Raw genomic sequence first — 26,925 nt, forward strand, 5'->3', positions numbered from 1 at the left:
TCTCCATTTTCTAGACTGAGTCTGAGGTTCTTTTCCAGCAGACCTGCAACAGAATTCCTTACATTCAGTTCCTGTAGTTGCCATAAAGCTGGTAGGAACACTAGCACAGACACGGCACTAAACATATTCATCATTAAGGCCGTACTAACTCTTTCATCAAAGCCTTCATAGAATTTGACACCAGCCTTGGCTCTTCTGCGTCAGGCTGCTGGCCCATGTCATGAGGGACAGGTTGCGGTCATCGTAAGGCGGGTAGCGCAGGTAGGTCAGACACTCGATCCGAGTGCCCCGCAAAAGGCAGGACTTCTTGTGAGAGAATATGTCGAAGCTGTAGCGTCCATGGAATGAGCCCATCCCACTCTGACCTAAAATGAGTTTCGGTTAAGTGCTTTTGGTATATATTTTTTTCCGCAAAGAATGTAGCCAATGTTTATAAAATATGAAGGCTGTAATGATTACCTAAACACACCAAAATATTGAAAAGGAAAGCAATCAAGGCACTCCAGGAAAAGACCACTTTGGTCTACTTTAGACAAGACAGTTAAAATAGCACTCACCCACTCCTCCAAAGGGTAGGCAGGGCATGAGACTCTGCAGGACACTGTCATTTGAGCAGAAGCTTCCACTAGAGGTCTCGTTCATCAGTCTGGAAATCACCTGCAGAACGGAAATGGACAGAAAGCCTCCGTCAGTCACAATTCAACCATGCATTTGTGGGTGTATAAACAGTGTTGTATACAGACATCACAGTCCTACATCGGACTTGTTCTCGCAGTCTCACACATGGGAGGCTGGGGTGCTAGCAAGAGGGCTAAAATCCAGTGGGTGACGTGTATGTCGCTATAGCACATCTCATACAGTGTCGGGCAGTAAGATTGATTTACATGTGTAGACTTCTGAGTTGTTACAGCTACCATTTACCTTGCTGTTGCTGGAATATGCATAAACACATAAAGGCTTGTCTCTCTTGTTGATGAAGGAGATGGCCTCATCGACACTTTCTACTGTCAGGACAGGAAGGATCGGGCCGAAATACTCCTGATGCATGACTGGATCTGTCTCAGACACATCTGACAACAGTGTTGGTGCTAAAGACAAACAGAGGAGTCATTTAGAGAAAACACGTCCTCAAACTACACCATGACTAAAACATACAAATCAACAGGGAATTATACTGTATGTAAGGGGGCTTAAAGAAGGAAAATGTCCATGCCTCAATCAGAAATGTTTCCATTTTTAAATCTAAAATCAGAAACGTTGCCTGTGTGAACTTTAAACCCTGATGTAATCATTTTGTAATCACAAGGCCATCACAGACACTACATGTTTGAGATTACATGTGCGTGATGACCAAATGTAATGTGGCACTGACCAACATACTTCTCCGCTTCGTTCACTTGACCCCCCATCACCACCTTCCCTGACCTCCAGAGCAGGTCTCTGACGCGGCTGAAGTTCTCCATGTTCACCAGACGGCCGTAGCTGCGAGACTCTCGCGGGTCCGAGCCATAGAAGATGAGCAGGGCACAGCGCAGGGCCTGCAGTAGCCGCTCCTTCACGTCGGCGTGACACAGCACGTAGTCCGGCGAGGCCACGCTCTGTCCGCCATTGTGGAACCGGGCCCAGGCGATCCGGCGCGCCGTGGTGTTTATGTCACACGTCTGGTCCACGTAGCACGGGTTCTTGCCGCTCAGTACGAGAGTGACCGGCGTGAGACTGCGGGCTGCAGCCAGGGACACCTTGGTGCCTTCCTCACGAGTGCCTGCGGAACACAATGCACCACTGGTCATCCTCACACTGGGCTTGGGAGGTCAAAGGTCAATCTCACTCACACTGTTGTGCTCAATGACAATCACATGGTATATCATGTTAAATACCATATCATCATACAACCCAAGGTCTCAACTGAGTGTGTTAAAGGCTTTGGTTAGTCACCCCTCTGAAATCTGCAAATCTAGTGAAAGGCTGTTGGTATTTCAGCTCAACAGTCATGTTAGGTCATGAGAGGAACCTGACAGATTACCTCAGGTGAATGGTAAAAACTAAATAACTAAAATGATGAAATGTAAATCCATACAAGCTGTGTACTGACTAAAGAATGATATAAAAGTTTTACCAGAAAAGAAGACGTGGTCAAACTTCAGTTCCACCATCTCAGAGATGTCATTTGTCCCTGCAAGGACAATATGATAGCACTCCTAAGGAAGGAGGGAGAGGATTGATCTTAGATATCTTGGATCGTGCATGTGCCAGAGGTTTGGGCCTTTAAAGCAGATTAGCGCTCCACTCACATTATCCAGGTAAGAGGGTAGAAGTCGGTGAAGGAGCTCTGCTGTGTGAGCACAGTGTTCAGAGGGGCTGATGACCACACAATTCCCTGCATGCGCGCACACACACAGACACACACACAATAATAACACATGACATGCCTATAGACCTACTGCCATCATGAAAAGAAGACAGGCCAAACTGTCTGTACCTGCAGCCATGGCTCCAATCAGGGGCACGAGGCAGAGCTGAACAGGGTTTGCCCATGACCCAAGGACCAATACTGTGCCCAGAGGCTCGCTCACCACCATGCATTCGTCCAGAGCTGTGGACTGGTCCAAACCACACAAATGTTTTTGTTTGTTTATTTTTTTAAAGAATCTCTTGAATCTCTCAAAATGGCCTTATCTCTCTAGATGCCTAACTGCAGCGGAAGTTTATGAGCGTATATAGTCCCCAACACAGGAATCAGTGAAAATGGCCACTGTTGTATCTTTTTCTGTGTGAAACTGATTCTGTATAAAAACAAAAAAGCATAAGAATAGCCATGCCCAAATCAAGCTGGGAGAACCTTTTTCAGGTTACCCTTTAATCCGCTTTGGGTCCCGCAGCACAATGTGGGTCTTTGTAACAGGCGAGAGTGTTTTTCCGGTTCTTTCTATTAAGATGTCTGAGTCTCTTATAATCTTAACAATACAAAATAACATTGACTGTGTGCAACTAACTAATATGCTATCTGAACTGAACATAACAGTCTCACCAGGTTTCTCTCGACACGTTGTGGCTCCATCCATTTACGAAGGTTGTTGATGGCATAGACAGCTTCATTCTTCACCAGAATTAACTCTGACACCACTGTCTCAAAGCGAGGCTGAAAAGACCCAACATTATTAAAAGAAAGGTGAGCATACCGTAAGAATATTGTTCAAAACTATATCCAGACCCAGTGACGTCCACAAACTTTTTGAAGGGCAGGGGCAAAACAACAAAACAAAACAACAAAACTAAAAGCGCACCTATGTCACGACATTTAGTGACAAGCTCACGCAAAAGGTTATGTGTCAAGCAGGAGCCTCTGTGGCCCATGGGTGCATGAAGAGGGCCCACCTCAGAGAGTTGGCAAAGATAGGGGGTCCCGGGGCATGCACCCCAAGAGAACATTTTTAAAAAATAACTCTAAATGATGACTTCTGGCGGGTTTTGTGGAAAGAAATGGACAGATTGAGATTTACAAATATGGCATAGCCATCAACATATTTAAGGCATCTTGCTGTGGAAAAAAGATGACAATCACAAAGCATGATTATCACACATGATTTAGATGATTATCAGATCACAGCATGAATGGAATTTGGACTCACTTTCTTTTTCGTTGTGAGATAGGGCTGAGGGTCTGCAGTGACATGAATGCTTGTGTTATTATTGTAACGTCGAATGTCCTGGCCTAAAGTCCCCATACATTGAAAATGAAAATATGGACAGTGCAGATGAGAGATCATCAAAATGTCAGTTAAATAGTAGCCTAACTGCGCTGTCCCTTGCAGAAATACAGAAAATGGTATTTGGTGACACCCTAGACTCACATCATGGCACTGCCTTTGGGAAAACCTTCCCTAGAGGGCACATGGTAAGGAAGACTGTAGGGCACTACATCTCATTTTACTGGGATTTGTTCCTTTTCATTGCAAGGGCTCTTCAAAGTGCCACAGTGCTATTTAAGCACTTCATGATTTTCTTTCATCAGAAAGGCACCGGTAGGGAACCTCAGGTTTGTCCCATAATAAAGGCATCTACCACATATTTTCCACTGCAGGGGCATCCGTTAGGAAACTTCCCTAAATTGATGCAAGTAGGGACACCCTTTACTTCACGGCATCACATTTTATCCACTAGAGGAGCGCCTATGTTGGCACTTCTTTAGTAGTACATACAGGGCAGCATAGAGGGCACTGCATAATGGCACCCTTTTCCAATGGAAGGGCACACATAGGGAACGGCAAGTATAGATCATTTTAATTACATATTAAAACATGTTCCTCAAACACCCCCCCCCCTACCCCACCCTGTGACAGATCCTGTGGCACACCTGTGTCCAGATCAGCATGTAAGCTTACCATTGTTGTGTGATTACATTTGAATCCAAACTATTTTGCAGTTGCTGCATGTATAAATAGCTCATCAAAAGTGCTGTGTCCAGACTGAGTTTACCTTGTGCAGGTCCCTCGCTAGTGCATCAACAAAGTCACACTCATGCTCAAAGACCAAGCGCATCACGGCGTCGAGCTGGGCCAGTCGGAAGCACTCATTCGCTGTTCGACCAGACTGGAAGGCTGCTCTGGCCCTCTTTAGCATCTCGGCACATTCCCCTGGACCAGTCTTTAAGCAGAGATCTCCGTGTCGAGTCCTGCGAAAGAATCCAACTGCTGAAGGACATAGTATTTAAGAGTAGTCTATAGGCTGCGCAATAATTCACTCTAGGTTATCTTAAATTGGCATTCCTTTTAAATCAAAAGTCGGATACCTTCTGCATGTTATGCGGCCGTTTCTCTGACATGAACGACATGCTGTATTTTTTCTGACTCGGTTCATATTCCATGAGCCACACAATTTTCCTCGGTGTTCAATCTCAATAAATATTCCTGAGTGTTCTTAGACGGACGCTGAGAAGCAGGGCCCCTTATGCCAGCCAATCAGATTATGGCAACCAAAAAATGAAACAAAGTCACAAATAGCCTATAGCCTGGCGTTTTCAAGTCAAATTACGTAGGTCTAAAAAAGGTTAATCTGCTTATCCAGTCGAGAGTTTAATCCAAACAAATCTGGAGCTGAAGATTCAAATGTATGTCAAATGTATTACTACCTGTTCTTCGATTACCAGCCTTCTAAAAAATAAATAAATCCATAGGCTATTCTATCAGTTGGCATCATCATCTTACCTTCTTATTGCTTTGAACCATCTCGTTGGAGATGGACTAGGCGGAGAATTCATGTTTCTTGTAGGTTTGCTCAACAAATGTCCAAAACCAAACTAAAGTATTTTCAAATCACACTGGATCACACACAAGGACGCTCCAGCACCCAACACATGCAACTTCTGACTGAGACTGCGCAGTTGGTGATCCCCAAACCCAAACTTTCTCAAATCCTATCAAAATATCTTGAGCAACTGTTTCACAACTCCAAAACCTCTAAATGAAAAGGATAGCTATAAATCCAAAATAACTAATTAGACACTTTCACAACAATTACAGCTCCAATTAACATTAACAAACATGAAGGCAGACTTATTCGTTTTTTTTTTTTTTGTTATCTTACAAAAAGCCTAGACTACCCTGCAGATTCAGACTACACAGTTTCATAAAGAAGTCACTCCAGTATAGTCAAGGGGCCAAAACTGATATTAAAACTCTGTCGAAACACTTTTTGGTACAAGCATACAACCTATCCAGTATTAATATTTAACCCCTCAACATGTGTTCTAGCCAGGTTGTCAGCTTAGAAAATGTTTTTTTATCCATTTTAACACTGTATTCTTATAAGTGGTAAAAGCAGATTCCCCCCCCCCCCAAAGTGCTTTCATTTTCTTCCACGTTACCTACTGTAATTTTGGGAAAATGTGCAATATAATCCAATGTATGTGCAAGCATGATAATTAGGGTGGTTGTCAAGCTGATTTTTGTGTGTATGACTTTAAGCAATTTCAGGCCAATTTGTTGGTTTCCTGCTCAACATGACATACCAACACTAAATATCTCCACAACCACAAGGACCATATAGAAATGGTATCAAATGAAAGCCAACACTCATGATGGTCTATGGTGCTATTTGACTTCATTAATGTACCAGGTTGTAACACAAATTATATTTAATTGACATATCACTATAGTAATTAATTCCATCCTAACATAACTGCTCTCTCACTTCTTTAGGATAAGGGGTAGTTAGTAGTAATAACTAGTCTTGCTGATCCTAGCACTTACCACCTGAGAACTGACTTTCGATTGTTTAAAAAACAGCACTCACTGATGCACTTATTCTTATTGTACTAGAGCTTTTTAAAATGGTCCTATAAGTGTTGAGAGAATTGCTTTATAAAGCTTAAACTGTTAACCATGTTGTTAGTTGCTTAAAAATGCATCAGCCAAATGTAATGTAATGTAATAACTGTTTTGTAGATTAGATTTATGTTATGCCCTTGGATGCATGCATGCATGTTTTGTATTGAAGGTATTCATTATCAAAACAGTAAACTCTTCTTTTGTGTTCCTGACCAGGACTCAGACTGAGCACATGGTCCCTGGGTGCCTTCTGTTGGCTGCCTACCTGAGAGTCACTGCTTGGATGGGGAAAAACATACCTTTGCCATACGACTATTATATAGTCATTACTACTAACTAGTTACTTACCCCTAACCCTAAAGAAGTGAGAGAGCAGTAATGTTAGGATGGAATTAATAACTATAGTGATATGTTAATGAAATATAATTTGTGTTACAACCTGATTAATTTTAATGAAGTAAAATAGCACCATAGACCACCATCTACAGTTCTAAATTTCCGCCTTGACATTAAAGAATTATAACTTGTGCAGTATTGCACTGACTCTCCCTACAAGCTTTAAACTTGGCTTGACTCATTCCCATAGATAGGGGTACTGATTAATGGAGGTTTTGGGATACTATATTATGTTTCCAAGCTGATATTCATTTTGAAAACTGGTTCTCTTTAGGCGGAGATTGTTTTTTTCATGTTCTAGTTCTGTTATCTCTTACACTGTACAATAAATGTCAATTGTCAATGTCAATGACACTTCTACAGACAGCCCATGAGTGTTAGCTTTCATTTGATACCTTTTTTATGTATATGGTCCTTGTGGTTGTGGAGATATTCAACATTTATTGCTGGCATGTCGTGTTGAGCAGGAAACCAAAAAATTGGCCTGAAATTGCACAAAAAAAATTTCAGTTTGACAACCACCCTAATATCTTACCTAAGGGTGTCTTCTACTTAAAAAAAATAGGGTGACAGCTTGTACCAAAACATGTCCGCAAAAGTCTTAACGGAACCCCTTTTCAGAATTGGCCCCCTGACTAGTAGGCTTGAAAATGATTCATAATGAAGATCAACCACAACAGGTGAGTTGTTAAGTAAAGTTTTTTTTTAAAGAATATTCAAAGCTTTACATGATCGATTGACAATTATATATATATATACATTTACATAGACATTTTCACTTCATTTTTTTCTCATTTGAATTGCCTTTGACATGGTGCAACCAAATGCAAAGTTTCTTTCAAAGGGTCAAAGGAATTGCTATTTTTCAAGGTTGTAATCTTTCAGCAATCTTTCTTTATAACAAATATTAGTATATGCATGAATATGTGACATCATCAAAGCACATCAGACTCACAGTAGTCACATCCACTGAGGTAACTTTCTGTCTTGCTAAAGTCTGTCTGGCACATTTGAGATAATCCCCAGGTAGCCTGTTTACCAGATCTCACAAGCTTCACATGTGACTCAATGCTTGTGACAGTTTCCTTTTTTGAGAGAGAGAGGGTGGGCTGGAGTAGGTGAGGTTCTACTAAAGCCCTTACACATTCTCACCAGTGCTTCAGCAGAAGTCCAATAGCAATCGCAAGTGTTCATAAATACAAGAAATCCCTTAACGGAAATGGTGGTGATTCTGAAAGTGGAACAGCCTTTGAAGATACAGGCTTTAATATGCCTTGCCCCTAGAGCTGTTATGCTATGTTTGACAAAATGCTGTAAAGCCATAAACAGAGTGGCTAGGCAAAAAATAAAAGCTGGACAGAAAATCTGTTTCAATTGTTGAAATGCATTTCTGGATTCACAAAAACTCCATAAGGGTATGTTTTGTTTAGCAAAATTTGACATGATATCTGGACATCTTTCTGCCATCTTTCTGTAGCACTGCATTGTTCTGTCCATTATAAGAACACAATTTACCATGTGTGTCATTTTCTGTATGATTGCGTACACACTGACAACAAATATAACTAGGGTTCACAATATTTCAATGGAGGTATATTGGGGACAACCCTCGGGTGACATAATTGGGTGGTTTTGCATAATGTAAGTTTGAAAACAAGCTATTGCCAAATTGTCCAGCAATGTTGCCCCTCTTGAATGACTGACCACATTTCGCCTGGTCACCACAGAGTTCAGCATCCTGAATATACAACATATTGAGTAGCAATAAATGTTTTCTCCACATCTATAAAAACAGCAAAAGAATTTCAACTGAAAGCTTTGATTTTGTGCTCAGTATACAGGGCAGGCAAGAGGGTGGACCTGTTTTAACAGACTCTGTTAACCAGCCAATGACATCATTTATTATAATGTCCATATTTACTAGGAAAGAGGTGTCCTTTAATAGTTTGCTTGTTTGTTTTTTTCCTTCTCACCACACGTTGACGAGTTAAAAAAAGTCACTTTTAGTCAAGTCTCACATGGCAATTCCCAATAAACATTTCTGCAGGACTGTACAAGCCAGGTTTCTGCCTGTGGCACTCACTCCACAGTTCCTGCTCTCGCAATACCCCCCCCCCCCCTCAGTTTTTTATGGCTTCATTTCCGCTGGAACACTTATGCGCTCCCCCCGAAACCAAATGCCGTGTCTTGGGGGAGGGACAGATGAACACAGAGGAGCAGAATGCAGACTGATGTCATCACCGAGGACTCCAGAAGGCCTCCCCATCTCCTCCTCCTGTTTCTCCTCTTGTAATGATGCTCTATGAAAGCAGAGCCAGGCTATGTGTATAGGATGGAGCTGGATAAGAGTGTGTGGGTGAAAGGCTTGAGCCTTTTGTTTTAAAGCAGGGGTGATGCAGGTAGTTGAGAGATACAGTACATATCATGCAGGAGGCACTGGTTTCCAGATCTCTTTATGGAACCCATATGGAGTAGGACAACGTTTCTGGCTACAAACCTCAGACTGGAGGTTAACATCATAATAGGACAACTCAGTGCCTGTGTTAATATAACATACATTAAAATGTAAATAAATGAAAGAAAAGGGGACCTAACATCAAAAATGTTAAACAGTACATGGACATCTGTCATTGTAAAGACATTAAGGAGTGAGAGGTGTGTCAGTTTAAAAGCAAAGTGATACAACAGGACACTGTCTCTGCATATGTCTAAAAGATGTGCAAAAAAATAAATGTTTCATTTATGTGCAGGATGTCACCTCCACACGGAGACTGTTAGTGTTAGAATAAGGGAGAGAACTATAGGAGATGAAATGGGTCTTTCACAAAAAGGTCATTCTTTCTGTCTCTTACACTACCTCCACAGCATTCCTTCATCCAAGCTGTTCAGTGCTGTCCATTTTTAATCACACTCTGACACACTCTTATGAAGCCGAGAGGAACAGCCACACTGGTGCTGCACTGAGCTCCTCAATAGACAGACGTCAACAAGCTGTGCCACAGAACACTGTCCCCCATTTCCTCATTCTGTCTGGGTTCATGGAGATATGGAGATATGTAGATGTGTGTGTGTGTGTGTGTGTCTGTGTGTCTAGATAGGTTAGGCGAGTGTGCGTGTCTTGCATGGCTTTGTTGTCTTGTTGTGTCTGTATTGCTTTCCAGGTCAAAGGTTGCATCCCCATATACGCATGGCCAGGGGCTACCAGGGGATGGGGGGGGGCCTGAGAAATACTGGCGTAACGCCAAGGGTGTGTCATTTTGCTTCGTTTCCCCCCCTCCTTTCCACTCCTATGGCGAGTTCTTTAGGATCAGAGTTTAGTGGGGAGGCCACGCACAGACAGTCCCGCTCGCTCTGGCCTCTATGGGAGAGTTTCCTTCCGGCGCAGAGGGACAGACTGCCCGCTACTGAGGGGCCAGAAACTCCGCAGAAGTTCAGGAGGGGCTGCCCAAAAAAACGCCTGCCGCAGAGGCCACCTCCGTTGAGGGTCTAATTTCAGTAAGGCGACTGAGGCTCCTGAGGCGCTTCAGATGCTGAGACAGGGTCTTTTAGGAAGAAAGAGCTTAGTAGTCCTTCTCTTATCTTACAGGTAAGTCATTCAGGGGAGGCAGGGGACCAGGGATTCCATACATCTCCACAGGGTTTCAACTGCCTCATAGGTCTTTCAGTGTGAGTGTGTGTGTGTGTATGTGTGTGTGTGTGTGTGTGTGTGTGTGTGTGTGTGTGTGTGTGTGTGTGTGTGTGTGTGTGTGTGTGTGTGTGTGTGTGTGTACACATGGGTGTGACAAGCGATGGAGCATGCGGCGTGCGCTCTGGTGCTCCGTGGCTGGCTGGTTGGCTGGCCGAGGGGGCTGGGCGTTAGGAGAGCTCGAAGCCCGTGTTCATGCTGATGGCGTAGCGCAGCTTGTCGCGCAGGATGCTCTTCTTGCTGTAGTTGGGCAGCTTAAGCAGGTTGAAGCAGGTGGACGAGGTGGGCAGCCGGCCGCCCGGCTCCTTCTTGCGGATGGTGAAGAACCCCCGCAGCACGCTGCCCAGAGTGTCCCCCGTGTCCTGGGGAGAGAACACACACAGATAAGTACACACACACACACAGTCAGAGAAATGCATACACACACACACACACACACACACACACACACACACACAGATAAGTACACACACACACAGGCAGAGAAATGCACACACACACACACACACACACACAGATAAGTACACACACACACACAGGCAGAGAAATGCATACACACACACACACACACACACACACACACACACATACGAACATTTACTCGTCTTTGGGAGGGACGTTTTAGATGGGTGGGCAGAGGTCAACGCTGTGTGTAATTGCGATGCACCTACTGCATCCTTTTAAGGTTGCCATTTACCAGTGTTGTAGTCACTATGCCTCGAGTCCGAGTCCAGGTTCGAGTCTCCAGTATTCAAGTCCGAGTCAAGTCCAAGTCATTAAAAAAAATTCCAAGTCAAGTCCGAGTCGAGTCCATTACTCATCCAAGTCAAGTCCGAGTCAAGTCACTATTAAATGCAAAACAACCTTCGGGGCATTCATGTCTCCAGGCATTTGGCGCCATTAAAGTTAACGTCCGTTATTGTAGGAACATGGTGTGATGTGTGATGTATGACATGAAGCAGTAACACTCCATTGCACTAATATTAATACTAAAAATAATTTATACCAAATAATATTCTAATGACATATTACAATTATAGCCTAATGACATTACAAAAAAAGTCGAGTCCTCGTCTCAATTTCCGATCTGCATGGTCTAAATGTACGAGTACGAGTCCAAGTTCAAGTCATTCAGTGCTCAAGTCCAAGTCAAGTCACGAGTCTCTAAATTTAGCTCATGACTCGGACTCGAGTCCGAGTCCTGGACTCGAATACTACAACACTGCCATTTACGCTTTGTTTGAAACCTCCAGCAGGCTGTCAGTATGCCTCACCTGGTCATCGGACACCTCCACACACACATATACACACACACACACACACACGCCTCACCTGGTCATCGGACACCTCCACACAGCGGATGGAGAAGGGGGGTTTGAGGTAGGCAAAGCCCAGCAGAGGGGGCCTGGAACAGCTGGTGACAAACTGCACACAGCCAGCACAGAGAACAGTGGGAGGTCAGTGCACTGGGCAGGATCAACGTGAAAACCCATATCACCGTGTCTTATCATTGCAGTCACTCTGGCAGGTAACAACTGAGCCCTCCAAGACATATGGATAGCCTAGATGTTACAATGTTGTTGGCACATCTACTAATATACGAGATCTGGTCATACATGTAGAAGACAATACAGATAAAGCCTGGTTCTGCTGTTGCGTAAGAGAAGCTTTTCTTACAAACTTTCAGACTGATTGACACAGAGGAGCTACACTGCACTGTCCTACAGGCTGTAAGGGGGGGGGGGGGGAGGTGAGAGAGGGCACCTTGAGAAACATGGCCCTCTCCTCCGGGGTGAAGTCACTGGAGAGGATGTCCCACAGCCAGATGATCACACGATGACTGCTGTGGAAACCTCCATAATACACAGTGTGTTTCCTGGGGAAAGAAGGAAAGAGAGAGGGTGTGTGTGTGTGTGTGTGGGGGGGGGAGTGGGGGGGGGGGGGTATAAGGTTACAAAGAAGCAACAGAGTTTTACAGCAATTTGAGTGGGGAAAAAGCTTTGGCATGTCATTTGTTGTCATTCATGTCTATGGGTGAAGATCACATAAAGCAAGACAAGTTGGAGGACAGCACTCACTAGAAAGCAGAGAGCTGAAACTCCAATATTAACCAAACGGCAAACACATCGATCAACTAATTAGTCAAATAAGTCACTAAATGGATGGGACCCACTTGAGGTCATCCAGGTCGATCTCGGCGTTGTCCCCAGAGACGAGGCGCTGCACCTCGGGCGTGGAGAACATGTGCAGCCACTCGTGGTTGATGATGCAGCGGAAGCCGCGGATGAACGCCGCCGTCTGCTCCTTGATCTGCGTGTGCATCCGGAAGTGCGCCATCAGGTGGATGTAGCTGATCCTGCAGATAGATGTTGTGGTGGAGGTCAAAAGTTCAGAGGCATGAGGGAGAGGTCACGCAGGCTTCAGTTCCCAGTCAAATGACACAAACACTGTGCTGTGCTTGTCAGTTGAATGACATTGCTTGGTATTGTTCTATTATGCCTCAAAGATGGCTATTATGAGCCATCTTTGTTCGTTTTTTTTCCCAGTTCATTCAAGTTCACTAGTGCTTGTGATGTTGAAAGCAGGTTTTGAATGCCAGAAGATTATCGAAAGGGCGAAACGTGAGTTTAGAGCTTTCCAGTTCTACGATGGCGTCACTGAGCCTGATTATTTAGGCTGCTATGTTCTCTATTTAAAAAATCTTAATCATATCCAAGAGAACCAAAATCTAAAATAGCAAGGAGTCAATACACTACAGTTCAGATGGACTATGGTGACAAAGCACGTACAGTGCAAGTCTAAAGCTCTTTGTTTACTTTTGTATTCCATTTATTTCTTTTACTTTCTTTTACTGACGTAGGCCAGAGGCCTGACGTAGGTCAGTGACTCACTTGTTTTCATTGGTCACAGGCATGGTCTTCCCACCACAAATGAGCTCATGGCAAACCAACTGCAGCGAGAGAGAGAGAGAGAGAGAGGGAGAGAGAGAGAGAGAGAGAGAGAGAGAGAGAGAGAACAATAGTGACCGCATGGCACAGAAATAAACTGGGGAGAGGAACAGAATGGGACTTGACATGACCACTGACGTATTAGATTGTGTTGTTCATACCTGTCCCATCACCTCCTCGTCATACGATAGGGTCAGCCCCAGGTCACTCACGTCTCCATCATAGCGCTGGAAGTCACATCAGTGGCATGAGTACAAATGATCAGGCCCTCATAGATAATCCTAACCAAACTGCTGAGGTTACTCAGTATATGGTGCTTTGGGAAAGTGGGGTGTTGTTAACAGTAAAATTATTATTAAATGCCTGGAAATACACCACGCACCTCAGATTTGTGTTATTTGGGTCAATATATATAATATAGTCAATATTAGCTTTTTGGAATACAATTTTACATTAGTGCCATTTCTGGAAAACCCAACCCCTCGCACAACCCGGAACAAAGATATCAACAACATGCAGAGACGCAGCATTTCAAGCAGCACACACCAACTACACTGAGCACTGCGTCCACCATAGGTGGACGCGAGCAGGCAGTGCCGGACGCACCTTGATGGAGGTGAGGTTCTTGTAGAACTCGGAGTCGAGCGAGGGCAGCTCGTCGATGGAGCTGTAGAAGGTGCTGTGGTGGTGTCCGAGCACCTGGCTGAGGAAGAAGGAGGCGAAGGGCACGTCCACTACGATGCCCTCGTACATGGCCTTGCCCAGCATCTTGCCCACGAACTCAAAGAGCTGCAGGTGGTTCTCGTGGATGTTGGACGTGGGCGACGGGTAGAGGCGCTCGTTCCCGCTGGTCGTCTAGACGGGCGTGGGGTGGGGGGGGGGGGGGGGGTGGGGGCACGGATGAGACGCGTCACAGACACACGCGTAAATATGCACACACACGTGCATGCACGCACATACACACACACACGTGCGTATGCACACTCACATACACACACATGGGTGCACACACGTACAATCACACACAGGCGCACACACAAAAAAGCACGAGCATACACACAAACACGCACCCGTGTGCACAGGCGTAAAAACACACACACAGACACACACACAAACGAGCGCGCACATACAAACACACGCACACAAACACGTCCACGTCCACACAGACACACGCAAACATGCACACACACACACGCATACGTGGACACACACATAAAGAAACGCGAAGAGAGAGACAACGACAGAGCATTTCGGGCGAACCCCTGTGGTATGCACTGTCTATCTACCTCTGCTCTCTACCACAGCTTTTTGTGAACTAATCAATGCGACTCCTGGGCTGAACACATTTGCTCTGGCTGACTAAATCCAGCAGCGCAGAGTGAAATGGAAAACATGGAGCAGCAAAAAAAGTCCCTAAAGGCTCATTTATAGTCCAGGCAAAGGCTCATTTATAGATACTATACACTTTTTACACTTTTATAGTCCTGCATCGATGACAAAAAATGTTGAATAGAACATTACCTAGTCTCTATAACAACTTGTACATTTTTGTTACAATGTAACATTTCATTGTTAAATGAAAGTAAAATATTTTGTCACACAACAAACGCCGCCTAGACTATTAATTGGCCTTAATCCACAACCAGAATAAAGGAACGAGACTGAGGAAGTGAAGGTGCAACATTTTCAGGAAGATCGATCCTTTAGGTGCATGTTCAGTCATTTAATGTCACCTGACAATTGATTCCTCATGACAAATTCTATGCTCGAGTGAAAATGTAGGGAAGGATGGACACTGCACACTGCTAGGTGATGAGAACTTGTACGTGTTTACCTTGAACAGATTCAGTGCAGGGTTGAAGACCTTTTTGATGATCTCTTCTAAGAACTCCTTGAAGACACCGTCCTGGTCAATACCAGCCTCGTCCACACCCAGATCGTTGACAAACTTCACACGGATCACTCCTTTGATGGAGTTGACCGGTAATCGCCGGAGCTGGTCGTACCCGTCCTGGAGGAGGTGAAGAGACAAGCTTCAGATTAAAGATGCACTCCTGAAATATCTGGCTGAATGGTGTACAGTAAGGACCCCACCATCACCACACAAGGACCCAGAAGGGGAGACTTAACTTTGGGCTAAACAGCAGACACAGATCTTAAAACTGCTATTTTCACTACTATGTACATAATATCTCAAAATGAATCATTTTCTGTACAAGGGACAACATACTGTTACGACCCTGTGGCCGTGTGTATATATATATATATATATATATATATATATATATATATATATATATATATATATATATATAAAATATCTGTTCCTTGTGGCTTGTGGCTCCCTTGTTCATTCTTGTGTTGCAGATTGCATCTTTGCCAGTTTGCTGCCGGTGCAGCTTAATTGACCAATTGCAGTCATTGGATGTTTCGGGCTGCTGGCCCTTTAAAAGTTCAGCCATGACGTCAGCAGAGGCGCGACTTTCTTTGAGACGCCTGCCACGCCACTCCTAGCCACCTTCGGGCCCAGCCTCGGGCCAGAGTTGTTTTTTGTTCTGCCGCTTCAGCCACTCCCGGGGTGAGAGGCCGGGAAGTGAACTGCGGCCTGTTCAGGTCTACTTTGGAGGCCTGGTGATTTTTCCTGTGTTTGCGGTACTTTTTTGTTAACCTTAAAATTGAGCCTTAGTTTCCTAAGTTATTCTATTTTTGTTATTAATAAATATAATTAACTTTATATCTTTTGTCTGCCCGTTATTGCTCTTTGTTATTTCCCTAAGCCCTAGACAAGGGACATAACAATACTTGTACAATACAATATATTATATACACCTGTGAAATGTATCTTTACTACAGTATTACTGTTGAAATCATATGGATTCATTATCTCATCACAGCTGTAACTGGTGACTTTGGATGTGCCTGTGCCCTTTGGATATGTCCGTGCCACCCCCCATTTACATGTTTCAATAATAATAATAATAAAAAACTTTGATCACAAAAAAGTATTTCAAAAGAATTCATAGTGCTGAGACAAGGCTGGGGCGCAGTGTAGTGGCCTGCATGTGTTGAGGGGCTGCCCTCCGTACCTCCAGCATGCGTGAGCGGCGGATGGTGATGTGCGTGACGTGCGGGGAGGCCTGGCTCGTCTCCACCAGGCCCAGCGTCTCCTTCTCTTTCGTCACGATGTTCCGGAACAGCAGCACCCGCTGAGAACACAGCCACAAGGAAACCAGTTAAGTGACTTTATTTGACCTGAAGGACTTTTTTCCACTGCATTTCATCCCATCCAGGGGTAGTGCACGCACGCACACACGCACGCACGCACACACACACACACACTCACACACAAGCAGTAGTGAGCTCACCAGCTGCCAGCATAAGTTAAAATATGTATAATTATGACCGCCGCGCAGCGAAGCGGTGGTCATATAGGTTTAGTCAGATTTTTTTTTTTTTCCGCATGTCCAAATTTCCGTCAAGGATTCCCGGGACACTGAAAGACCGGGGTAGACGAAACTTGGTGGGCATGTAACCCCATATGGATAGCATGAAACCTTCGTTTTTCGTTTTGATCTGTAGCCCCCCCGCTGGACTGCACCCCCCGAAAGGAGGGTAGGGCAGACACAGTTTTCTGTGAATATCTCGAGAACCGTAAAGTTTAGGAGGACCATTTTTTTTGTATGTTGATCTCAAGGGGCCATGTCAACCCATTCCATAACCACTAATTTCATGTATAGCGCCACCTAGTTAAACACAAAAAAGTAAAAATGAGGTGTTGTAATCGCAGGTATCTGTGACCTAACATAGTCAAAACTGCACGAAATTGGAAGTGTAGGATCATTATGACACCCTCTGAATGCACGCCAAGTTTCGTGGAATTCCGTTCATTGGGGGCCACACAATAAATTAATTTATGTTACTATACACCAACTGGCCTGTAGGTGGCCGGAGACAGTTTTCTGTGAATATCTCGAGAACCGTAGGGCCTAGGAGGTCCACCTTTTTTTGTATGTTGGTCTTAAGGGGGCATGTCAACCCATCCCATTACCACTTATTTCATGTATAGCGCCACCTAGTTAAAAATTAAAAAGCAAAAAATTAGGTGTTTTCATCACAATATCTCTGGCTGACATGGTCAAAACTGCACGAAATTGAAAGTGTAGGATCATTATGACACCCTCCGAATGCATGCCAAGTTTTGTGAACTTTCGTTTATGGGGGGCCTTACAATAAAATAATTTATGTGTACATTTAGTGACCGTACACCAACAAGGATTCCCGGGATACTGAAAGACCGGGGTACACGAAACTTGGTGGGCATGTAACCCCACATGGATAGCATGGAACCATCGTTTTTCGTTTTGATCTGTAGCCCCCCCGCTGTACTGGACCCCCCGAAAGGAGGGTAGGGCAGACACAGTTTTCTGTGAATATCTTGAGAACCGTAGGGCCTCGGATGACCAATTTTTTCCGTATGTTTGCCTCCAGGGGTCATGTTAACCCATTCCATGTGCACACATGTGCATAAACAGATACACACGCACACACATGCATTCACAGTAATCATACGTATGACACATACACAGTAGACATATGTACGCATGCATGCACATGCACAAACACACATACGCAGGCAAACACACAAGCACGCACACACACACACACACACACACCCACACACATAAAGATAAACGTGTACACGCACACATGCACACAATTCAAGAATTTCTCAGAATTATGAACAGGCAAGATGGGGGTGGGGTTGTATAAAATGAATTTTACATGTGAAATCTATGAACTAATCATGTTTTGGTACTTGTTGTCTAGCAGATACCAGTGAGAATTGAGTGTGGCTAATGCAATTTAGTGAGACAGTTAGAATCATATAGGCCTTTCAGCGTGATTTATTTTTGTGGAAAAAATGTGCTGGACTGGGCGGCGGTCATATTTTGTACCGCTCTGAGGTACATCTAGTTTAGAGTTACATTTAGAGTGGCCTCTACAGTCTCTGTAACATAAACATAACTGTTAGCCCAACAACTCGCATTCGTGGATCAGCATCATCATCAACTGCTTTTTGTGGTTATTTGTTTTTATATCATCACAATCATACGGAAAAAAAACAAAAAGTGTTATTTCAAGAGACTGGGCTGGGCTGGGGCATGCTGTGATAGGGAGTGCCAGTCAGTAGCGTGAGAGTGGGCGCTCGTACGTTTTTGTGCGGGATGACGTGCGGGATGTACTGCAGTAGCAGCTGGGCCCTCTTCTTGCCCTTCTCCAGCTCCTGGAACAGCAGACTGGGCTTCAGGTCCCTGACACAGAGGAGAGAAGGAAGGGGAGGACAACTATGAGACAAAGATATACAGTAAGCCTGCAGGAAAAAGGAAATGAATTCCTAGTGTGCACAAGTAGAGATTAAATGAGCGTGACATAACTGTCAACAAAATGGGGTGTACATATTTTTGAACAGTCACTTCATGGAGACTTGGAAGACATTTGTTTGTATGTCTTAGTGTGTGTGTTTGTGTGTGTGTTTGTGTGTGTGTGTTTGTGTGTGTGTGTGTGTGTGTGTGTGTGTGTGTGTGTGTGTGTGTTTTCCTCACTTGCGGAGCCAGTGGTCATCTGGAGAGAATCTCCGTCTGCAGTCTCGCTCGTAAAGGACCATTAGCCAGCCATGGACGCTATGGAACAGATCTAGCTTCTCACCTTTGGCATTCTCTACAAAGCAGAAAAGAGAGCACAAACACATACAGATACCCAGAACAGTCAGGAACACATGCCCACGCCATCACTGTTTCTATGTTGAGATAGTCATTCATGGGGAGAATTAATATTGATTGTTGGAGTAAAGTTGATAGTTTGAGTGTGTGAAACTCACCAAGGAGGCCGTCCCAAATCATCTTGTAGACAAATGTATTGAGAAACGAGGAAATGGTGACAAGCTCCTCTATTTTGAACGATATTTGCTCCTCATAGACTTCAATGTCATCTAGGATCCTGTAATGCACATTGAAAGGATAATGTTTGCGTTACACAAGAGAGAAATTAGCATGTTCATGTTACTGACCATTCATCTGCAAACAGCAAATAGCTGCAAATGTGAATGTAAAGTTAAGGTGCAGCTAGGTGTATTTATAAGGCAGGTGTGTGTGTGTGTGTGTGTGACCTACGTGATGAGGTGGCGTGAGCAGTCGCAGAAGAGCATGAGCATGGCGAGCAGCTGCTTGGACTCCTCCGTGTCGTTGTTGAGGCACTCCAGGAAGAGCTTGAGCCCGCCCTGTGGCCCCAGCTCACAGATGAAGGCCCACAGCTTGGGCAGCAGGTCGTCCAGATAGGTCAGGCCTGCATGCACAAACACACACAAGGATGCATGAGGCGTGTGTCTGATGTGTTGCATCGTTTATTTTTCAGAACATTTGTTTGTTTGTCACACATACAAGTACATGAATAAACTATGATGCAAGTTAAATTAATATAAGTAAATTATGAATAGACAGTGAACATTCATAATGATTAGGAATGATCAATAATTATGAACACTGAATATCAATGACAGACTCTATCCCAATCTTTGGGGGGAGAGCACCATACATATCTGAACATTTGTATCATTAGTTTGCGCTAACATTTGTTTGATTGTCATATATGCCCAAACATACAGGTCCATGGCTATGTTGTGGGACTGACCGGTGAGGATCTGCAGGCGGATCTGGGTGAGGGTGGTCAGGGCGGTTTGGTACAGCACACAGATGCTGCACACCTTCTGCACCTCGACCGAGTCCACACGCTTCCCGCCCACTGGCTTCAGGATGTTCCGCACCGATGCCGACTTCTGGAACGCCCGTTTGAACAGGTCTGCAGGGCAGAGGGAGAAAGAGAGAGCCAACTTAGGGAGCTGCTTCTTCACCACAAAAGATGTGTGGAAGGGAGGGCTATCACCCTGACGACAGCTCTTCCTGGTAAGGCAACAGCAATGCCAAACTCACAACAGGACAAACTATTGTTAAATAGCCGTTAAATGATCACTGATGATTATAAATATTTAAAGTAAACACATGCTTTCATTCATTCAACCTTTATTTATTCTCGGAAGTTCATTGTAATAAGTAAACACATGGTTTCATCTGTTTCATTCATTGCATGTGAAACAACTTTTTAGTGGCACATGAGTAACTTTCTAGCTTTTTGAAGCAGATATCTGACATCTGAGACACACATCAGCAGAAATAACCAAGCCCATGAATCCTCTATTAGTCCATCCAGCAACCATGAGCTACTGCCTGTTTTTGTAGGTGAATACTGTAAATGTGATGAACTAAGGATCATAGAGGACCAGTGTCTCACACATTCATTCATTCATTCAACCTTTATTTTATTCTCAGAAGTATACATTATAATAAGTATACACATGCTTTCAACTGCCATTCAATTTGGAGTCATTCTTTGAAGCACACAGGTCTTCGGTACATTGTACTCACTCTTGACCGGCAGGTTGTTCTGCGACACGCTTGGTTGAGGTGGGGGAGGAGGGGTGGGCTCCTGGGCCTCCAGCTTCTTGCTGAGCACGTCGCAGAAGAGTGTGCGGATGACGGGCACGCCCCACAGGTACTGCAGCTGCCGTGTCACCAGGGGCATGGACTCGTTCAGACTACACGGGTCAAACAGCAGAGACAGGAAGAGGACATCACTCAGCATCATGGAGCCACCCATGGGCAAAAAGTGGTCTACTTTCCTCACAATCGTTTGTAATTTTCCCATTCAGAGAGATGGTCGATCAATATCCGTAGGCCTCAAGAAGCTACACAGATACTTGTGGCCTGAGATATATACACCCCCTGCATGTAGTGCTTATCCACCAGATCCTACCCACAAGCAGATGTGCATGGACATGGATTTGACATAATAACTGACGGGTACTGGTCCTTATTTGGACTGACTGGACACCTCTCAGATCTGACTGGTTTGATGTTAGTGAAGGCCTTCTCTGTCCCCTGAGGCAGCCAGAGATTGGATTTGTTCACACTGATTGACGTCACACAATGTAGGAATTCCACTTTTCGTCATTTGCCAACGTACTGGGTTCTCATTTAGCACTAAGGGGGTACCCAATTTGTCTAAAACCAAGAAAATGGGTCACGCTCCTACCCACTACAACAACATTACATAGTGCAATACCGGAGTTTCCGGATGCACATCGACAACGTCAAACACTCCATTTCCCTTATTCCAAGTCATTGTGGCATCCAAATGAGCTTGAAAGACCTACATTGTGTTGCATTAAAGCATGCTTCACTGGCCTCTTCACTGACCTCTTTCTGGGAAAAACAGGCAATGACCATGTCCTTTTCAGGTCATGCTATTTGCAACGATTTGTTTACCCAGACTGTTGACAAATTGATGATATTTTATAATAAGTATTACTACCCTGACATTGTTTTTTGCTACCCACATATAAGAACCATAATGACAGTATAATAATGATAGTTAAGTCTTTGTTCAGAACTGACCCGTAATCCACAGTCTGGGAGAACCATCCCAATACGGGGTGCCAGTGTGTGAGGTTGGACTTCTTCTGAGACACGTATCTCTGGCAGTACGACAGCATGTCCGTCAGGTCCTTCACAAAGTGGTTGGCCTCCTCCTCCAGCACCTTCTCATTCAGGTAACCCAGGTGAATGAGGTTACCTGTAAGAACATCAACAATGTGCTTAGAATCAACACAGAAGAAGGGCACATCTAAACACACCTGGGTGAAATTGTAATAGGCTTTGCAAAGAACAAGGGGTTTAAACAATGCATGTGAAACAACCTGCTTCTGCAAATTGGTGGAACATGAGCCCTGTAACTTTCTAGCTTTCTGAAGCGGATATCTGACATCTGAGACACACATCAGCAGAAATAACCAAGCCCGTGGGTCCTCTATTAGTCCATCCAGCAACCATGAGCTACTATTTGTTTTTGTAGGTGAATACTGTAAATGTGATGGACTAACGATCATAGAGGACCTGTCTCTCACACATTCATTCAATCTTTGTTTATTCTCAGAAGTTCATTGAAGGAAGTCCTCATTTTCAGTGATGCAGAGATTTAAATAACAATGAAATAACAAAAGAAATAGTAAACAATAGTTTTAGTGAGTGTATGCCTACAAATAAACAAAAACAAGACTGCACAAACACACACCCTACCTAGTAAGCACAGTGTGTGACTTCCCTCCAGGCAGACACAGATATCAAGGCACTGTTCCTCTCGACTCAAAAACAAGATGAACTTCCTCAGGAGGTCATGAGTCTGGATAGTGGCCATGCACTAATGAGAGAATACAGTATAGTCACCAGGCACGTAATACTCACGTTTCATTAGGTCAGTCATCCTTTGTACAGAGCAAAATATATGTGTGTGTGTGTGTGTGTGTGTGTGTGTGTGTGTGTGTGTGAGAAGAGTTAGATTTCACAGATATTGAGTTACGTACAGACCACCCAACTCTGTTCAATCATTCACCCCTAAATAACAGACAATCCTACACATAAAACTGATCAGTTATATTATAAACTAGGTTTAATGACTGTTGTCCAACTACCCACTGATTCTATTTTATTTTTAAAACAAAACTATTTTATTCATAAGCCCCAAGGGCAGTTGTGTGAAGTTCAGAGGGGCATCGGTAATGAAAGTACCTCAGGGGTTAGTGTGTTGAGGTGAGAAATGACTGCTGGAACAGACATGATGTGGATGAGGAAGGACCTCAGCAGGTTATCTGAGAAGTGTGCAGCGATCACAGGTCTGAAATAAGAAAAAGGGTACATTACTGTACATCTACCTGGCTTCACATATACCTATATAAGTATAAGTATATACTCTTTTGATCCCGTGAGGGAAATTTGGTCTCTGCATTTATCCCAATCCGTGAATTAGTGAAACACACTCAACACCCAGTGAACACAGTGAGGTGAAGCACATTAATCCCGACGCAGTGAGCTGCCTGCTACAGCGGCGCTTGGGGAGCAGTGGGGGTTAGGTGCCTTGCTCAAGGGCACTTCAGCCGTTCCTACTGGTAGGGGTTCGAACCGGCAACCCTCTGGTTATAAGTCCGAAGCGCTAACCAGTAGGCCACGGCTGCCCCCAAAAGCATTGCTTCCTTCAAGCCGGAGCTCGAACCTGGCTACATACATATGGCAGCAAAGACTGAATGTTGACAGTCTTACCTGAGGGAGAGTGTAAAGATGGCTGTTAACATGCTCTTGGTCAGAGAGGGCCTGGATCTTGCCAATCCATTTGTGAGCAAAATCTATGGGAAATTAAAAATATCATGTCACATCAGCATATTGACCAATTTTGAAAACCAATGAGAAAAGCAATACATCCAAAGTACTGCTGAATTTAACTGGTCATGTCTATGTTTATTTAACACACATAAAACTTACACTTAAAACATTGTAAAAGATATGCGCTATTATGTCTCTATCTCCTAAATCACAACAGAAAATTGAAGAAAAAAAAATCTAAGGGACTGATATGAAGATATACCTGCAACACGGAGTAAAATCCCTTCTGGTTGAGATGGCCCATGATGTTCTCACACATTCTATTCAGGGCCGGTTTCAATGGTTCTCCTTGTGAGGGTGACAAAGAAAAAGTTCAATACTAGTCTCTCCTCATGGAAACCATGAAGCGTGATGCCCATTACTGCTTGCACTCACCTTTCCCTTTCACAATCTTCCAGGTAGCAGTGTCAGTGAATGTGATGAGCATAGTGAGGTGTAGTGTCACCAGCTTACTGTCCTGCATTATGTCAGGCTGTGTGTAGGCCATGAGGGAGACCGTAAGAGATAGGGAGGGAGAAGGGAGAAAGCAAGAGATAAATCGGGAGAGAAAGAGGAGAGGACAACAATGATTATTTAAGGACATTTAGCCTGAAAAAAGCTGATGACTAAGTTTGGAGTTTGGCCTAGTTTTAAAAAAATAACTGCACTGTCAGCATCACTGCTATCAAAAAATGATCATTGAAAAACACACAGCAGCAAGATGGTAACATGTGGTCGGCTGAATAAGACTGACTGACCCACCTTTAGTTTTTTGAGGAACTCACAGCACATCCACAGGACATCTTTAATTTGCTTGAGCCAGGGGATGGTGAGGTCTTTGGACAGGGCCAAGGACACATACCACACCTATGCACATTCACAACAAACAAGATACATCAGCAGGAGCTTCAGAATACAGAGGGTGGAGTGATCAGGGATTTTTTTTTATCAACTTACTTTAGGTTCATTGTCAACTTCCATGCTGCTGAGAATGGCACGGCAGAGCTTCTCAAAGCGCTGTATGAGATTGATTTAAAAAAAAGAGAACGATAACAACAACTAAATGAGTTTACTTCGTTAATGAATCTCCTGCAGTAATATCTGTGCATTCGGAAATTAATTGAAACTGTATAAAATTCAAATTTCCAAGTTTACCAATTTGTCATCCTTGCCACATATGAACAATAACTTCCGTGCAATCTTAAATATGGATAATGCATTTCTCTTCGTCGTGCCCGCCTCGCTGGCAGCAAAAAATTCATCAACTTCTTTTCTGCAAGAAAATCAGAGAAGACACATGGTGAACATACAGTAGAGAGTCTGTTCAGGCCTGGGCCTCTTTATCATGACTAAATTGAATAAGAAGTCCACAAATCAATACAAAGCTCTTGGTTTACAGTTACGCTGCTTAGCCCTTTTCTCCTGACATTATCAGAAGTCTTTGCCAAACAGCAGGTTCACTCGTGTAGTGAATGACAGACCTGATTTCTTTCTGCAATGCACAGCGACAGAGGAACCTCCTGACCAGCGCCTGCATGAGAGTGGCAGCTCTCTCCTTCTCTTTGTAACCTTTCCTCTCCTCCCTCAGCTGCCGGGCTTTGTCCAAGAACTGGGTCTTGGAGGTCTGGGTTGCAGTGAACATGTTTCTGACCCTGGTCAAAGACAAGAGTTCAGATTTCAGATTCAGGGTCATATGATCCATTATGTGAATATTATCAGCATTCTTAAGTTATAAGCAAAGAGGAGTGATTTTTAACTATTTCAATTTCGTTGTTGAAAAAGGTGAGGCCGTTAAGTTACTCTACACAAGTAAAGATAGCAGTATCAGTATTATGAAGTAGGTATTACCTCTGCCTGTCTTGATCTTAAGTCACCCACTGTAAAACAGCTGGCAAAGCAGACTTGATACTTACGTGTAAGACTATTGGGTACTTCGGCTCTATGTTCACACTTCACTTGATCCCTTTTCTCTAGTGCATTGCTGTTCCTTCATGAATTCACCTCCTCATCTATCTCCAATACAATAGTCCAATAACATCAGTGTCAACTCTGCAAAGGAGACATGTTGTCTAAGAACACTTCGGAATGACATTGCATGAAATTACACCACAAATAGGCTACATCGCATGATGCCAGTTAAATATTACTTTAGAGCTCGACTTATCAGCTTATAACGACTAACGTTACTCTGGCAATAACTAACTTTGGCTAAAAACATCAGGAAAGAGCTGCTAACATTTAGCAACACCACAGCTTAATTACCCAATATCTCTGTCCTTGTGAAGCTGAATGACATAAAAATAGTATTTCCAAGTGTTTTCGATAGCTGTCTGCAAGCAAATACTGCCAAGCCTCACAAAATAGTGTTAGCTGGCTACTTCACGTTAGCTTAGCATTCGTCAATGTTTTTGTGGTGATCTAGCTGTCGACCAAGCGATTTAGCCGGATAGCCTCCTTGCAAGGATATCTTTAGTTTGTTTGTTACAGGGTTTATTTTATATTACAGTTACTGACAGTCAGAAGTAAATACAATTCAAGGAAATGTAAAGCCAAACGACTAACAGCACGAGCACTGAGCGAGGCAGAAAGTAGTTATAAAATGTAAACAACAAAGACAGCTTCTTACTGCGACTGCAGCCATTAATCTCCCATTGTCACTTGAAAACTCTTCCGGAGGAAACATTTCACCTTTTTCGAGGTTTTTCGATTTGTTTAATTAAACGGAACATGAGATTCAACACAGTATTTTATTGGAGAATAACTATACACTGAGGTGTCATAGCCAGCAATTCTAAACCCTTTTCAGTAATTGTGGGGGACCAAATAGTAGGTACACTTCTGCAGCCCGGAAAGAGATGCTACTGAGTGGCAATGTTGTTACATGTTCAACCGGTAGAGGGCCGCTCGTAATCTCGTATAGAATTGGCATGGACCCAGCTGTTCATCACTCATCTTACTGTCCTTTGTAACACTATGTAGCTCACTTTTATATCTATCAAACATTAGTTATGTGCCAGTGAAAGACTGGCATACAGTGTTTAAAATCAAGAAATGATCTGATAAGCAAACAAGTTTTGGGATAAACTTCACAGTTAGCCTGTGGCTCCTGTTGAAGCATTCACTTCACACTGATGGGAGACCAGTGTCCTTTACCTTGTCATTGACCTTGACCATTTCAGACTTGTTAATGTCTAAAAAAAAAGTGTGGGCTTATATAAAAAAAAAAAACTGTTCTTTGCTACAATTGCAATGTCTTATAAAACAGT

The 26,925-nt window shown here is 43.7% G+C and overlaps 2 protein-coding genes across 3 annotated transcripts; both read right to left on the minus strand.

Moving 5' to 3' along the window:
- Nucleotides 1-13: 13 nt before the first annotated feature.
- Nucleotides 14-5,191, minus strand: aldh3b4 (aldehyde dehydrogenase 3 family, member B4). Its single transcript, XM_076270871.1, has 9 exons — nucleotides 4,477-5,191; nucleotides 3,029-3,139; nucleotides 2,480-2,600; nucleotides 2,292-2,377; nucleotides 2,117-2,198; nucleotides 1,373-1,762; nucleotides 922-1,088; nucleotides 558-657; nucleotides 14-365 (listed from the first exon to the last, which is right to left on the minus strand). Exons 1-9 carry the CDS (start codon nucleotides 4,618-4,620, stop codon nucleotides 166-168), a joined length of 1,401 nt encoding a protein of 466 aa, XP_076126986.1. The 5' UTR covers nucleotides 4,621-5,191; the 3' UTR covers nucleotides 14-165.
- A 2,226-nt stretch (nucleotides 5,192-7,417) lies between these two features.
- On the minus strand, nucleotides 7,418-26,467 carry ube3b (ubiquitin protein ligase E3B). 2 transcript variants are annotated; one of them, XM_076270873.1, is made up of 27 exons: nucleotides 26,286-26,467; nucleotides 25,573-25,708; nucleotides 25,141-25,311; nucleotides 24,815-24,932; nucleotides 24,617-24,676; nucleotides 24,422-24,526; nucleotides 24,056-24,152; nucleotides 23,883-23,968; nucleotides 23,561-23,643; nucleotides 23,033-23,138; nucleotides 22,544-22,664; nucleotides 21,863-22,040; nucleotides 20,834-21,003; nucleotides 20,043-20,210; nucleotides 19,526-19,697; nucleotides 19,234-19,352; nucleotides 18,959-19,073; nucleotides 18,568-18,667; nucleotides 16,442-16,561; nucleotides 15,190-15,366; nucleotides 13,962-14,210; nucleotides 13,517-13,582; nucleotides 13,299-13,357; nucleotides 12,581-12,763; nucleotides 12,172-12,283; nucleotides 11,740-11,832; nucleotides 7,418-10,769 (listed from the first exon to the last, which is right to left on the minus strand). In XM_076270873.1, exons 3-27 carry the CDS (start codon nucleotides 25,299-25,301, stop codon nucleotides 10,578-10,580), a joined length of 3,210 nt encoding a protein of 1,069 aa, XP_076126988.1. In that variant the 5' UTR covers nucleotides 25,302-25,311; nucleotides 25,573-25,708; nucleotides 26,286-26,467; the 3' UTR covers nucleotides 7,418-10,577. The 2 variants fall into 2 exon arrangements, with proteins under 2 accessions (XP_076126988.1, XP_076126990.1); XM_076270875.1 differs by lacking the exon at nucleotides 26,286-26,467 and adding an exon at nucleotides 25,922-26,267.
- Between the last annotated feature and the right edge of the window lie 458 nt (nucleotides 26,468-26,925).

The sequence above is a fragment of the Alosa pseudoharengus genome, unplaced genomic scaffold, assembly GCF_046254945.1.
Source record: "Alosa pseudoharengus isolate Yale_2024_CS ecotype anadromous, Long Island Sound unplaced genomic scaffold, YU_APseudo_1.1 YU_APseudo_1.1_scf_6, whole genome shotgun sequence".
Lineage (NCBI taxonomy): Eukaryota > Metazoa > Chordata > Actinopteri > Clupeiformes > Clupeidae > Alosa > Alosa pseudoharengus.